At 34.0% G+C, this 15,596-nt stretch overlaps 1 protein-coding gene across 1 annotated transcript in view; it reads right to left on the bottom strand.

Annotated features, from left to right (window-relative positions):
* Positions 1-15,596, bottom strand: part of noc2l (NOC2-like nucleolar associated transcriptional repressor) — a 34,374-nt gene that overhangs the window by 6,796 nt on the left and 11,982 nt on the right. The window contains exons 13-17 of the mRNA XM_051096346.1: positions 13,219-13,332; positions 10,196-10,297; positions 9,455-9,598; positions 3,446-3,559; positions 2,357-2,486 (exon numbers count right to left, since the gene is read on the bottom strand). Of these exons, the coding sequence (XP_050952303.1) occupies positions 2,357-2,486; positions 3,446-3,559; positions 9,455-9,598; positions 10,196-10,297; positions 13,219-13,332 (604 nt within the window). The remainder of the gene's footprint in view (positions 1-2,356; positions 2,487-3,445; positions 3,560-9,454; positions 9,599-10,195; positions 10,298-13,218; positions 13,333-15,596) is intronic.

The following is a 15,596-nucleotide window of genomic DNA, read 5'->3' as shown; positions in this document are numbered from 1 at the left end:
CTTTAAGGTTATCTATAAACTACTGTGCTCCAAAACAATGACAAAATTTGCATTTACAAGGTATAAGCATTCAAAACTTAGTCTCTCATTTTTACCAATATGGATCAATGATTTTAAAGACATTTCACTTCAGCTTCTCAAACTTTCTTTCCAATCAAACGCTCTCTAGATTCTGAATCATCCCGCCCTCATACAATAAAAAGTCGTTGCAGCTGCGGCTGAAATCGGTCACTTGTTCACAGAATTAGTCATTTCTGTCACTTGTTTACAGAATTAGTAATTTCTGTAGGGTGAATGGCACGTAGTGCACTATATAGGGGATAGGGAATGCTTCAGACAGTGTAAATATGTTTTCTATTGGGGTAAATGAAGTCTGGATTTGCGCTCTGTCATGATCCACCGCTGCGCCCACACAGTCAGCTACGGTCCAAAGACACAGTAGCACGGAGCATATCATATTTGTGAATCAGCGCAGACCATAAAATGCATCAGATCCATTTGAATTCTACACAAAATGGTATGTTTTATTGAAATATGGATGAGATTGTGCTGACGCATGCTGCTTTAATGAGCTTAACAGCTCTGGCACAAGCTAATATAAACAAAACACTATTGGCTATTTAGAAAAGGGGGCGGGACTGTTTGATATGCTCCCACTCCCTCTCTTCTCGTTTCATTTGAAATTACGTCTACACATAGATTAATGCAGCATGTTTCAAAGCACTTAAGTGGACCTTTAAATGCAAGACATTTAAAGTGTACCTGTAGTATATTTGCAATAGTTCCACTTTAGCACAAATATATAAATAAATGTAATAGAGTTTCCTGCTTCTACTAAAAAGCTTCTAAATGTTTAATATTAACTGTAAAGAATTTTTTTTATTTAAAATTTTCAAACCTAACATGAAACCAAAATTATCTGCTCATGTTATTGGAATATATAAAGAATATTTAAAGGATTAGTCCTGGTGCCCCTGATTTTGAACGTCCAAAATATAGTTTAAATGCAGCTTCAAAAGGCTTGAAACGATCCCACCCGAGGAAGAAGGGTCTTATCTAGCGAAGCCCTTTAAAGCTGCATTTAAACTGCATTTTGGAAGTTCAAACTCAAGGGCACCATAGAAGTCCACTATATGGAGAACATTCCTGAAATGTTTTGGATGACAAGGGGGTGAGTAAATTATCTCTACATTTTTGTTCTGAAAGTCAACTTGAAAAAAGCTGACATCATTAAGTCCTCTTATTTTTCACCCCTTTCCCATTTAAGCCACTTGTAAGTCGCTTTGGATAAAAGCGTCTGCTAAATGAATAAATGTAAATGTAAATGTAATGTAAATGTAATCCTGTCATATAGAGACCACTTTTACAATCAGTTGAATTAAGTGCCTTAAATTTTTTCCCTTAAAATGTGCTTAAGATTTTCTCACCTTAGAATTACATCAGATTTCTAGAGGTTTAGAATTACATCACAGCAGTGAATGGGTGCCGTCAGAACGAGATCAAACAGCTGATAAAAAAATATCACAATAATACACAAGTAATGCAAGTAATTTACAAGCTGCATGTTTGTAATAATAAACAAATTAAGATGTTTTAAACTTTAAGTCACTGCTTTCAACTAAAATACAAGTCCTCTATTCAAAAATATTGCTTTCTCCAGTGAAAAAGTCCTCTTCTCGGAATCAAGTGAGAAAAATACACTGATCAAGCATGACTTACAAGCCAAAACAGTTTAAAAAAAAATTAACTTTTCACTGAAGCATTATTATGGATTTTATTATGGTTGTTTTGACCATAGATAACAGTTTAAAGTTTAATTGTCTTAATGAGGGATTTGTTTGTTATAAACACAACGCTTTTTACTTCGCAAGGAGTTAAATGATAAACTGGTGTGTGGATTGCTGTGATGTTTTTATTAGCTGTTTGAACTCTCATTCCGACGGCACCCATTCACTGCTGAGGATCCTTTAGTGAGCAAGTGATATAAAGCTAAATTTTGCCAAATCTGTTCCGACAAGGAAGCAAACTCATTTAGATCTCGGTTCCCCTGAGCAAAATTTTCCAACAAAATTTCATTTTTGAGTAAACTATTACTTCAAGCATTAAAAAAAAACAAAGTTAATAAATATAGCTGCACTTCAACAGATGTGTTAGGTTTATATTTTCTGTTTCAGAACTCATTCTGAGATGAGAATCTTCAGACAGCACAGTGCAATGGACTACAGCCTCCCAGTGACAAAGAAAGGCATTACAGGAAAGCAAAACTCTAAGACTCTTTCCCACTGCACATGTTAAACATGGTTTATACATTAATTGCAATATAGGAACAGAGTAATACATTAACATAAAGCCTTACCTTTGGATTTGAACAGGTCGTCATCATCGTCGTCACTATCAGACTCAAAAAGACCCTTGAACTCCTTCTTGTCAGCTTTCTTCTCTTCAGCCTTCTTGCGTTTGATCTCAGGCAGATTCAAATCCTCCATCTAAATTAAAAAGCGATGGGAAAGAAAAGAAAAAAAGATCTCTAAATACTGTCATTAATCAAAACCGGCAAAAACATGAACAAAACACTCCAGACATAACATTAATGAGAATATAATGCTGATGAAATGATTGTTTTTTCATTTCAAATCTAGTTTTAGACTAAATCTGGCTGAATAGAAGTGGAAGTGTTTTTCCCAGCTGATGTACAATGAGCTATTCTTTGAGTTTCCTTCCATCTCATTAACATCAGATGTCAGAAAATGAGTCACTGTTGAGACTGATTATATATTATATTATATTATATTATATTATATTATTATATTATATTATATGTTATGGAAGTTCACACATTTAGGAATCAACAAAAGATAATAAAGTTGTATTATTCTCTCCTAAAAACATAATGGGACATAAGTATGTGTGTGTGTGTGTTGATGGAGGAAGTGGCAGAGGCAGTAGAGGCAGGAGGGAGGCAGTGGTAATCAGATCTGAGCGTGGGGACTCGGTGGATCAAAGCCTGGGACGCAGCCCTGAGCGCTATAATACTCTTCCTGTAGCACTAGCCCTGCCGCCTCCTCCGCCAATCTGCCGCTTCCTAGACGCCAACACTCCGCCTGGTGTCATCTCCATTATCTCCCCGTGGACACGCTCCAGCTCCACACACATACACGAACACACACAGTAGGTGCTTTCACAGAACCAGCACTACGGTTTTCACAAAGACGATCACATCTGTGCATTTCATATAAGACTGCCATTAAAATAACACTGGGATAAACAATGTCGAAATATATAATCCAAATAATATGATTGTTTCTAAAGATCAAACTATAGTGCTGCAATGACGCTCTCACTGGTAAAACATGAAGGATCTGTCTAAATCCAGTTTCCGCTGAAAGGTGTGGTTTGGATTATTTGGGTCTAATGGTAATCATGGCTGTGGTTTTGGCTTTTTTACCCTTTCTTTTCCAGAGATCTCCAGCTGAATCTCCTTTTCACGAAGTTTCTTCCACTGGCTGTAATATTTAGTGAGTGGAGTGCCTTCCTCTGCTACCTGCTTTTCCCAGGCTGCCTGTAAACACACCAAAATAAACACACAGCGAATGTTACTGCATGTTCACCCATAGGAGAGTTAAACAAAAGGGATCTCAATACACATTCTCAACAAAATAAAGCCATAAAGTTACTCGAAAAGTACAATTGTTAGACATGATGAGTACACACAGGCCTGCTCTGTTTTGGTGGATCAATAACACCCCTCCAAAAAACAGAGCAGGTTTGGAACTTTTCAAAAACAGAAAGATTGTAGGGTGTAGAGTCACTATACTCTAAAGTGTATTGATGAAGTATCAATTGTAGAGGTCCAAGAAGCGAGCCTTGGTGCACACCATTTCTCCGAAACGGCAAAAATAAGTGGCTGACAGAAGGATATAGGGGCAGGGGAGGGTGAAAGAGAGTGAATCCTTGCCAGCCTTTCCTTAAAGGTCTTTGTGGATGATATTGATCAGGTAAAATGAGATTAGCTGACCTCTAAATTCAATAGACCGTAATAAATCTCGACTTCAGTCTACAGTTAGCGAAACTTATTTATAACAATTTGCAGCGGTTTGTAGGATAGTGAAAACGATCAAAGCTAGAAAAGGGCGCAATATGCTCCTTCCTTGATGCAACAGACCCAAACAAAGCTAACAGATGTGTACATGACCAGCGAGGATGAGCTCCCTGGCAAACTGAGGGGCTTCATCCTTTGAAGCATCTGTTCAGCTACTGCTGCGCACATTCTGGAAGGAAGTCCTGATGCGATCACTCAGCACTATGGTGCTGAGGCTGAAAAGAACCGCAAGAAATCACGACACAATGGTAAACATGCTCCCGATACATTGAGTACTGCTGTTCAAGCAGAATAACCAATACAATTATTATAAATAAATAATAAGCAAACAATAAGTAAAATAACTGGCCATTTAGTGTGTTGCTCATTATTAACTTGCATACTGGTAAAATAAATATATGTAAATATAAGTATACTACCAGTCAAAAGTTTTTGAACAGTAACATTTTTCATGTATTTTTTTTAAAAAAGTCTCTTTCGTTCACCAAGTCTGCATTTATCTGATCCAAAGTACAGCAAAAACTTTTTGAAATTTATTTACTATTAAAAATAACTGTTTTCTATTTGAATATATTTCAAAATGTAATTTATTCTTGTGATCAAATCTAAATGTTTAGTCTAATTATTCTAGTGTTCAGTGTCCATTATAGAAATGAATACTTTTATCATGTGACTGAAATTAAAAAAAAAAAAAAAAAAAAAAAAATCAAAGGAATAAATTACATTTTAAAATATATTCAGATAGAAAATGGTTGTGTTAAATAGCAAAAATTTTACTGTTTTTGCTGTACTTTGGATCAAATAATTGCAGGCTTGGTGAGCAGAAGAGACTTCTTTTAAAAAAAAAAAAAAAAAAAAAAAAAAAAAAAAAAAAACATTTAAAATCTTACTGTTCAAAAACTTTTGGCTGATTGAGTAAGAAGAGACCGAGTAAGACTATTTTTTCTTTTTTTATTGAAATAAAATTAAAACTGAAACTAAATGAAAATTAGAAAACTAACCTTCGCAACTAACTAAAGTTTAACCTGAAGTACTAAAATTGCTAGCTGAAATAAAACTTTAATTAAAACGGAAATAAATGACAACTATTTAAAAATATGTATATATAAAAAAAATAATAAGAAAATAAGAAAATTAAAATAAAAATGAAAAAAATCTATAAAAATAAAAGCCAATTCAAAATATTAATAATAATAACAAAACAATAACACTAGGTAGATAGATATGCATTTATTTAGCCTCTGTGTGTAGTGTTAGGATTAGGGTTAGTATTAGAGATGATGGAGGCACTGGTACCATCCACAGAGACAGATATTTGTTTGTTGGACTGATCCATGCGGCTTTATGCAGCTGTGCTGGCGGCAGTGCCGGGTGAGAAGTTTGCCATGCCACCCTTGTTACTAAAGGACATCTTTCCCGCTGGCCAGAGCCCAGCGACAGACGCACCCCGGCATGGTGCCATGCTGTCTGCATGCTCTGCCCTGCTGCATCTCTCCCTACGGCTCAACATTACACAGAGGAGAGACACAGACCCTTCCACCCCTCCTTCATTTCAGTCTTAAACGGCCTTAAATATTTATCAGAAGCACGAGTCGGTCCAGAGACAGCGAGGGGCGGGGAGGAGAGATGAACGGGCTGTGCGTCGGCAGGGGTGACAAATGAGAGCGGAGATGGAGATGAATGGAGCCGAGATCTCGCCCCAGAGAGGAAGCAACTTCTCACCTTCTCTCACAACCTTCACCCCTGCCGTCCCCTCATTTTTTTTTTCTCCCACCAACTCAATCATTATCAGCCCAGTCAGCACCAGGGTTATTACTGTTAACTGAAACGGCTATGAAGACAAAAATCAGCATTAAAAAAAACAGTTCACTTTCTGTATACAATGTTTAGAAATCTGAATTTTAGAATTTTGAAATAGGTGATAATAATAATATTAATATCATAGTTATTATTATTATTATTATTATTATTGGACAATTACTATTATTATTATTATTGTTGATGTTAAAAAATAATGAAAATAACTGATCAAATTAATGTATATTATTTCTTAAACATTAATAACATTTTAATAATTATTCATATAAAATTCAATATACATTATTAATTATAACTAAATATGGATAAAACAACACTTAAACAAAACTTTAAAATAAAAAAAAATCTTTATATACTAACACAAAGTAAATACTAAAAGTAAAGCAAAATTAAAACAAAAAAATAAAAACAGTGACATTTTCAAATTATAACTAAATATGGATAACACAATACTGAAACTAAAAAGAAAAAGAAAAAAAGAAACTAAAAAGAAAAAAAAAGACACCAACACTAATTAAAAGTAAACTAAAATTAAAACAAAAATAATAAAAACTGAAATTTTGTAATTATATCACTAAATAAGGATAAAACTAAAATTTACAAACTAAAATACTGAAACTAAAATTTTAAATAAAAAGAATTATACACCAATACTAATTAAAAGAAAACTAAAATTAAAACAAAAATAATAAAAACTGACATTTTCAAATTATATAACTAAATCAGATCTGATTTATAACTAAATTTGAATAAAACAACACTGAAACTAAATTTGAAAATAAAATATACATCAACACTAATTAAAAGTAAACTAAGATTAAAACAAAAATAATAAAAACTGAAATATGGATAAATATGGATAAAACAATACTGAAATTAAAATTTAAAATAAAGTATAGAGCAACGCTAATTAAAAGTAAACTAAAATGTAAACAAAAATAATAAAAACTCATTAACTAAATATGTGTAAAACAATACTGAAACTGAAAACATTTATACACCAACATTAATTAAAAGTAAATTAAAATTAAAACAAAAATAATAAAAACTAAATTGTTCTAATAACAACTAAATACGGATAAAACAATCCTAAAACTAAAATTTAAAATAAAATATATACTTGTATACCAACACTAAGTAAAAGTAAACTAAAATTAAAACAAAAATAATAAAAGCAGCGAAATTTTCAAATTATGATTTAAAAAATAATAATAAAAAATAATTTAATTAATATATCTTTTTAATTCTATTAAATAAAAATCAAACTGAAAGGAGGAGCTGTATACAATGTCTAGAAATCGGAATTCTACAATTTTTAAATGAGTGATGATAACAATAAAAACAACAACAACAACAACAATAATAATTATAATAATAATATTTATTATTAACATTATTATTAATAAACAATTAGCATTGTTTTTATAATTATTATTAAACTATTATTATTATTATTATTATTATTACTTAACAATTCTGAAAATTATTTACTATAAAATCAATGCATATAATTTATTAAATACAATACACATTATTGATTATATAACTAAAAGTAAACAAAATAAATAAAAATAAATAAAATTAAGATTTATTAAAAATAAAAACAGTGAAATTTTCAATAACTACAATAATTCTGTTTAGCGAGCACAAAATCTGCTTCAATCCAATCTACTACTGGACTGATGTTACCAGACGCTCGCAGACGAAGCACTTAACGTCTGCTCGTCCCCCTCTGAGTCTCTCACTGAGAGAAATGGCATTAGAAAGCTTTCCGCTCCATTACTTTCATCTGCTCTCACATCCGCCACCGACCCTGCGTTAGGCTACGGTCGTAATAGCATTCCGTGCCATGACGGCCATGTGTGTCTGTCTGAGGACCTGTGACTGCACTTCCTGACCTGCAGGTGGTGTGGTCAACTAGGCTCCAGGCCAACCGCCACACGCTGTTTTCAACTGACCACAGCAACACACACTCAGATGTGTTCACACGTAAACACGCAGTGCTCCCAACAGGCAAACACAGACCAAAACTGTGGGTGACCAGCAGTCACCTGCGAGGGGACGGAAGGCAGGGTGGTGTTTGAGGTGGGTGGAAAGAGGAGGAACTGCAGGGATAACAGTCTGCTTTTACAGCTAAAATAAACATCTGACTGCCATGTCTGGTCCCAAAGCTCACAAGTGTCTGACTAGAAGTGCTGTTATGGTCACTGTGTAATTGGAAAAAACTCAGAGTGGAGAAAAAAAAAAAAAAAAAACATCCTTGGTTTGACGGAATTAATCAAAACAAATGGATAAAAATGTTAAAACTCACTCAATGAGTGCCAAAGCAGTTAACACATCAGCTGTACTCAGAGCTACAGAGACCTCAGTGTATGTTTTTAATTCCTGATTTATCCACCTTATTCTTTAACGTGGAAGTAAGCCTTACGGATGAGACTTCTGGTTCATTAGCCACCATAGGGAAATAATGACAAGAATAACAACGTGCAGTAAACGGTAAAACTGTTTGCACTACAAACCAGTGTGTTTATAATTAGAACAACACATTAAAATAATATGGTGAGACAGACCAATTTGCAAAATCAAGCAGCAAAAACAAGCTTTGTACAGCGAAAAATAGCTGGACGCGGATGAGGCTAGAAGCTAGGCCCATAAAATTTACAAATGGCCACAAACGCTGTTACAGGAAGAAAAATTGTTTAAAAATGCACATTTTTATTTACAACATTTCTCAAGCTCATTTATTTAATCTTGAAGTACTAAAATAGCTAAAACCAAAATAAAAATGAATAAAAACTACACAGATTTAAAAACACAACAGCTGCTAAAATGACAACAACAACTTAAACCTTAAATTAAAACAGAAAAATATGGAAGAAAAAAAAAGGAAAGCATGAATTAATTTTATTGGTATTATTAAATATAAAATATTCTCTCTCTCTCTCTCTATATATATATAATTGTATATATATATATAATTTTTTTTTTATATTTGTAAAAAATATATAAATATAAAGACCTATACATTTATTATATAGATTTGTAAAAGATTTATTTAAAATAATTAATTTGATTTGATTAAATATTTATGTATATATGTATATATATATATATATATATACATAAACATATACATGTAAATACACACACACATACGTTTATTTATATTAAAATATATATATATCTAAATATAAAAAAGTATACATTTACAATATAAATTTGTACAAAATGTATTTATTAATATTATTTACTAATATATTTATATTAATATTTATATATTAATATCAGTATATTTATTCTTTTACATTGTTATTTTGACACAAAAAAAAAACCGCAAATAATAAAAATTGCAACTAACCGAATTTTACAGGTTTCTGTTGAAAATGTATATTATCTGTGTGGCTTTTTGATACAAGGCCTGCATGTTGCTGAAAGTTTACGAGATGGTTGTAATGCATCCATTTTGATTACATACTTACTTCAACAACAATTTGGTCCGTTCAAGGTACAAAATGATACACAATTTCATGTACTCACCACAGCTGTGACATCAGCCACACCAAAAGTAGCTTTCTGCCTTCGCCCTGTGATGTAGCTGCAGTTCTCCTGTATCTTCTCCAGCAGCTGGCGCATCTGCTTGCAGTAATTGGCCACTTTGCATTCCTTCAAGAACGCTTTCAGCTGAGGAGACCAACATGAGAGAGCATGCATGAGAGACAGCAGGGGAAAGAGCAAACAAATGAAACATCGCAAAAATTATGCGAATATAGAGCAACATGCAGGAAAAAATATTTAACCATCCTCAAAAAGAAACATTAATATATCTATAAAAACTCTTTTAATTCAGCCAATGAAAAGTTGGAATGAAATGGGAGTGGATATTATAAATAAACCTGACTAGGCCAAAAGAATAAATATTCAAAACCGGATTTTTAAACAGCAGCGAGGAGAGTTTGGTTTTGGCCAGAACAGAGGATGTGGCCTGAGTGTATCTGTGTGAGAGAGGGCTGAAAGAAGTGATGGTGAAAGAAGCTGGCTTTTTTCCTACAGCCAGTGTGTTTGTGTGTTGTTACTGTGAACACTGCAGTGTATGTGTGTGCTGTGTTTCTGGGTTAAGTGTCGGGATGTGTATGTTGAGGTGTGAGCACTAAAAGGAGCCATTAAATACAACTGTCGAGCACGCTCCATAACTTTCACTTATTATGACCTGTTGGCGATGTGGTAAATGCTGGTAAGTGAATAAGTGAAAGCTTATTCCAGTGAGACTGAGAACAGTACCTGAATGATGGTGGGCAAAGCAAGCTCAGGGAAGCCAATGGAGCAGGCCTGTGTGTGGAAATACTCCAGAATGAGGTCATACAACTGCTCCACTAGACCATCCTAAAACAATGAAAACACAAACATTCACAAGTCAACACATGGGATGCATTCTTGGCCCAGAAAAATATTACACTGACACAGAAGAGAAGAAATTGTTGAATAAAGGTGTTATTTTTTGTTTTCTTTGCACACAAAATGTATTCCCGTAGATTCATAAAATTACCGTTGAACCACTGATGTCACATGGACTATTTTTACGATGTCCTTACTACCTTTCTGGGCCTTGAACATGGTAGTACCTTTGCCTAGGGTCAGAAAGCTCTTGGATTTTATACCAAAAAAAAAAAAAATCTTAGTTGTGTTTTGAAGACGAACAAAGCTCTTACCTCTGTAGCGTCCCTTGCTTACAATGCAACGCTTACCCACATCACGAATTGACATTTCAACACTAAATATTGGACTTGGAAAGCTAGGATTGTCTGCATTCACATCCTTGCATTAAAATTAGTTTTAGGCCTTCAAATGCATCCATTTATGCTCATTTTTAATTGCTTGATTTGGATTTACACTACCAAAGTTTTTGATCGGTAAGATTTTTAATGGTTTTTTTTTTTTTTTAAAGAAGTCTCTTCTACTCGCTTTATTTCATTCAAAGTACAGCAAAAACAGTAAAACTTTGAAACATTTTTACTATTTAAAATAACTGCTTTCTATTTGGATATATTTTAAAATATAATTTATTCCTGTGATCAAAGTAAAATTTTCAGCACCATCACTCCAGTCTTCAGTGTCATGTGATCCATCAGAAATCATTCTAATATGCTGATTTGCTGTTCAAAAAATAATTGTTATTATTACCTATATTTAAAACAGTTGAGTACATTTTTTCAGGATTCTTTGATGTATAGAAAGATCCAAATATCAGCATTTATCTGAAATAAAAAGCTTTTCAGCAAATCAGAATATTAGAAAGATTTCTGAAGAATCATGTGACTGGAGTAATGATGCTAAAAATTCAGCTTTGAAATCACAGGAATAAATTACATTTTAACATATATTCAAAAAGAAAACTGTTATTTTAAATAGTAAAAATATTTAAACATTTTACTGTTTTGCAGGCTTGGTGAGCAGAAGAGACTTTAAAAAAAAAAACATTAAAAATCTTACTGTTCAAAAACTTTTGACTGGTAGTATATTTTTTTAAACCAACATCTTTGTTCAGAGTTCGATACTGTAAGCACTGAATTTTTAGGAACGTTGGGTTTTAGTTTAGTTAAAAACAAACTTTTGTTACACAGGGCAACAGCCAGTTGCATTTTCAATGTTATGTTTTTAAAAGAAGTCTCTTATGCCAAGGCTGCAGTTATGTGTTTAAAAATACAGTAAAAAATTGTAATATTGTGAAATATTATTACAATTTAAAATCACAGTTTTCTATTTCGATATATTTTAAAGTGTAATTTATTCCTGTGATGCAAAGCTAGATTTTCAGCATCATTACTCCAGTCTTCGGTGTCACATGATCCTTCATAAATCATTCTAATATGCTGATTTGCTGCTTAAGAAATATTTTATTACCAAAGTTTAAAAAGTTTGTTTTCAAAACTTTTATCTGAAATAGAAATATTTTGTTTATAAGATTGTTTATTGAACGTCTTCACAGTTTTTTGATTAATTTAATGATTTTTTTTTTTTTAAATAAAAGCATTAGTTTTTCTTAAGAAAAGAAAAGAAAATCCTAACAACCCCAAACCTTTAAACAGCAGTTTAAATGTAAATCGATTTTAATGGATAACTTAAAAACGTGTGGCAAGTTGGGGACATGCTGGTGGCGTTTACAAATGGGAGGCACGAATTTGGCAGAGTTTGTTTACCGCTCAAACTTTTGTGTCAATCTAACACAAAAAGAAAAAAAGAAGAAAAAAAAAAGCCCAGTCTCAGTAGCGCTAATGTCTATTACAAATGACACCTGTTCCTGAGGTAACAAACATGGAAAAAACAGCAGTTAATCAGTTTTCCCTACACAGAAATGGCTGCCCTGCCCCCCCCACAGAGTATTCACATCTCTACTCAACACCTGGCACACAAGCATTCACACTAATCCTAACCCGGTTTAGTGCAGGGATCGGACCTAAATCCTCTGCCCTACCTAAAATTCACAGCCGCAGCCTTCGCAAACACATTCCTCCACAATGGAAACGGGAAAACCCTGCTCGTAACTGCCCTTACTAGTCAGGAAATATTTAAGATTTAGTAAGTCAGACAGAGATCCCAGACAGCAAGGGTGGAGCGGCGTCTCGGGGGGCCTGTGGCTGCGGTGTCTTGGCCTGGGTGAACATACTGGAAAGCTTCCCCGTGCCAACCAGGAGAGCAGGATAATCCCTGCAGCTTGTGTGGCAATCCTCTTGGCAGCGACACGGCGCGCGGCGCTTTAGCCTGTGTAGCAGCGTGTTCGGGCTTTCATCTCCTAACCTCAATCCAGTTACAGCCAGTCAGCATGAAGACATGACAGGCTCCTGGCCCAGGAGGAGGGGCGATCTTTATCCAGTCCTTTATCTGACGCCTTTAAGTGATTGTTTTTTTTGTGTTTGTTTGATTTTAATACAACTCAGCTCATTATTTTTGGATTTGCACTACCGTTCAAAAACCTGGGGTCTTTTTAAAAGAAATTATACTTTTACTTTTACATTTCACCTTTTAAATAAAGTATAAAAGTAAAGATTTTGAGAGAAAATCTCTACATTTTTAGTCTGTTTCTCACATGAAGCTATCTTACAACTTCAGAAGACTGAAGGAACACAGTCCACATACTTTAGAAAAGGTATCCCTTTAAAGTATTAAACACATTAAAGAGATTTCAATTAACCACATGTGGTAAAACATTAATTCTGACAGGTTCAGTATACATACGTAGTCATAAACTGAAAGAACATGAAGAATTTATGAAGGTCTGAAACTCAAAGAAGTACTGGATGTGTCACCTTATAAGCCTTCTCTTGGAGATTGGTCTTGCTGAGTTTGAGGATCACTGCAAAATTGATGGGCTTTATACTCATGCGGCCTGGTTTCTTATTGAAGTCTTCCTGCTGGAGGATCTGAGGAGCAGAGTGAACAAACAGATACATCAGAGAACAGCATCACAGACATACGTGCACAGAAACACACAAATAAAACAAGACTACAGCAGTAGCCCACTGATTATTCACACAAACAAAAACCAGAGAATGACTCAAGGGCTTATAGTAACTTAAGGTAAACAATCTAACTCAGGTGTACAGACAAGTATTTGGAAAGCCTCTCTGAAACTGTAGCTTCCCATGCAACAAGTGAGTTACTGAAGTAGTTAAACCCTTTTGCAACTTTTGATAAGTATATGAGGCTAAATATAACCTGATATTATACAGATGACCTACTTCTTTATCAAAGGGATAGTTCATCCAAAAATGAAAATTACCCCATGATTTACTCACCCTCAAGCCATCCTACGTCTATATGACTTTCTTCTTTCAGACAAATACAATCGGAGTTATGTTAAAAAAAATATCTATATATCTTGGCTTTTCCAAGCTTAATAATGGTAGTGAATGACTGTTAATTTTTTTTTTCCCAATAAAGTGCACTCATCCATCATAAAAAGTACTCCAGGGGTCAAAAAAAAATGGATGATGTAGGTGAACGCTGTGATGAATGCGGAAGTGATGAACACGGAAACACCACGGTGATAGTAAAACAACACAACGGTCACGAATTAGACATAAAAAACAAGAATTTGTAAAGAAAAATGTTGGAGGACTTTGATATAAGCTTTAAACCAAACTTGGTTCTCGCAAGACTTCCATATTCTCACATACGTCTACATCCTACATCAACTGCTAGAATGCCACTCCACGAGATTATTGTATCTACAGTTTTAAATATGGATATTTTTCTTACATAAACACATCGATTCACTTCAGAAGGCCTTTATTAATACCCAGGGCCATGTGGAGCACTTTTTATGATGGATGGATGGACTTTATTGGACTTCAAAATCTCAACACCCATTCGCTGCCATTACAAAGCTTGGAAGAGCCAGGACATTTTTAAATATAACTCTGACTGTATTTGTCTAAAAGAAGAAAGTCATATATACCTAGTAAATCATGTGGTCATTTTCAATTTTGGGCGAACTATCTCTTTAACTGATCTACAGGAGGAAATTATATGAATGAATGCATAGAACAATAGGTAAAAGGACCTGAATTATCTTGAAAAGAAAATGTAGTATATATATGATTCTGTTAGGGCTGCCCCCTAATAGTCTACTAAACGTTAGTCAATGAAAAGAAGCTTGGTCGACCAAAATTTTAGTAGTCGTTTAGTCGCAGAAAAAAAAAAATCCACAGTAATTGGAAAGTCACACAGTCCGTGACGGACAGATCATTAACGGCTGGTCTATGTGGTAATAAAGTACATCGGGCAGGACATCCGAAAGCTCACTTATCATTCACCGACCTTACATATGTCTTATCATCTGAAATTCTGTATGCATGTAGCAACAACTTTACAAGGCCGCTCAATCTAATGTTAACCTAGAAAAATGTGGGCTATGCAAGTGTCTTTGTGGAGTGTGGAAGCTGAATAGTAGCATGCTCACTGCATGACAGATGGAGGTGCCGGTGCGGTAATTTGCTCTTAAAATACTCGTCATTTTTGGTCATACAGATAAAAGTACTTTTATTTGTGTGCACTCAGAATAACAAGAAAATGTTGTGCTTTTGTAAAATGATTAAAGCAAACAGGATGCGCTTTCTGCCGTCTCGGTCTCTGTCAACTTGACAGCGAAACCATAAAACTTTGTGTATACATGCTTTACAGACATGAAAAATATGTATAGAGAGTAAAATGTCTATGTTTAAATGAACCATTTTAAATAGAAAAATATTAATGCAACAAGTATATTAATATAATAAAAATATTCTCAGATTATGTAATCCGTATTAAACATGCATACAGGCCCATCACTACTGCAGAGATGACGAGTCAATGTCTGCGACTTAATTTCTTAAGCGAAAACAAAGAAAGCGCTAGTTTTTCAATAAATTATTAAAACATTAATGCAGTTTTTCCCTGACAGATTCATAATTATTATATCTGCGCTGCGGTTTTTCTTGGTGCGCTTGAGCATTTATTAGGCTATGTAGGCAATTAAAGGCTCATTATTATGATTTAAATGGTTTATCAATAAATATGCGACTAATAGTTGACTAATGTTTACAACTAACGCCTACAAGTTGACCAGAAAAATCTTCAGTAGAGGGCAGCCCTAGATTCTATCAATACAGCCATAACTGAATCTATTTCAGTCACAAACTGTTTT

This window comes from Labeo rohita, chromosome 23 (genome assembly GCF_022985175.1).
Source record: "Labeo rohita strain BAU-BD-2019 chromosome 23, IGBB_LRoh.1.0, whole genome shotgun sequence".
Classification (NCBI taxonomy): domain Eukaryota; kingdom Metazoa; phylum Chordata; class Actinopteri; order Cypriniformes; family Cyprinidae; genus Labeo; species Labeo rohita.
The sequence above is the reverse complement of the archived record's forward strand: the minus strand, read 5'-3'. Positions and strand labels throughout refer to the sequence as shown.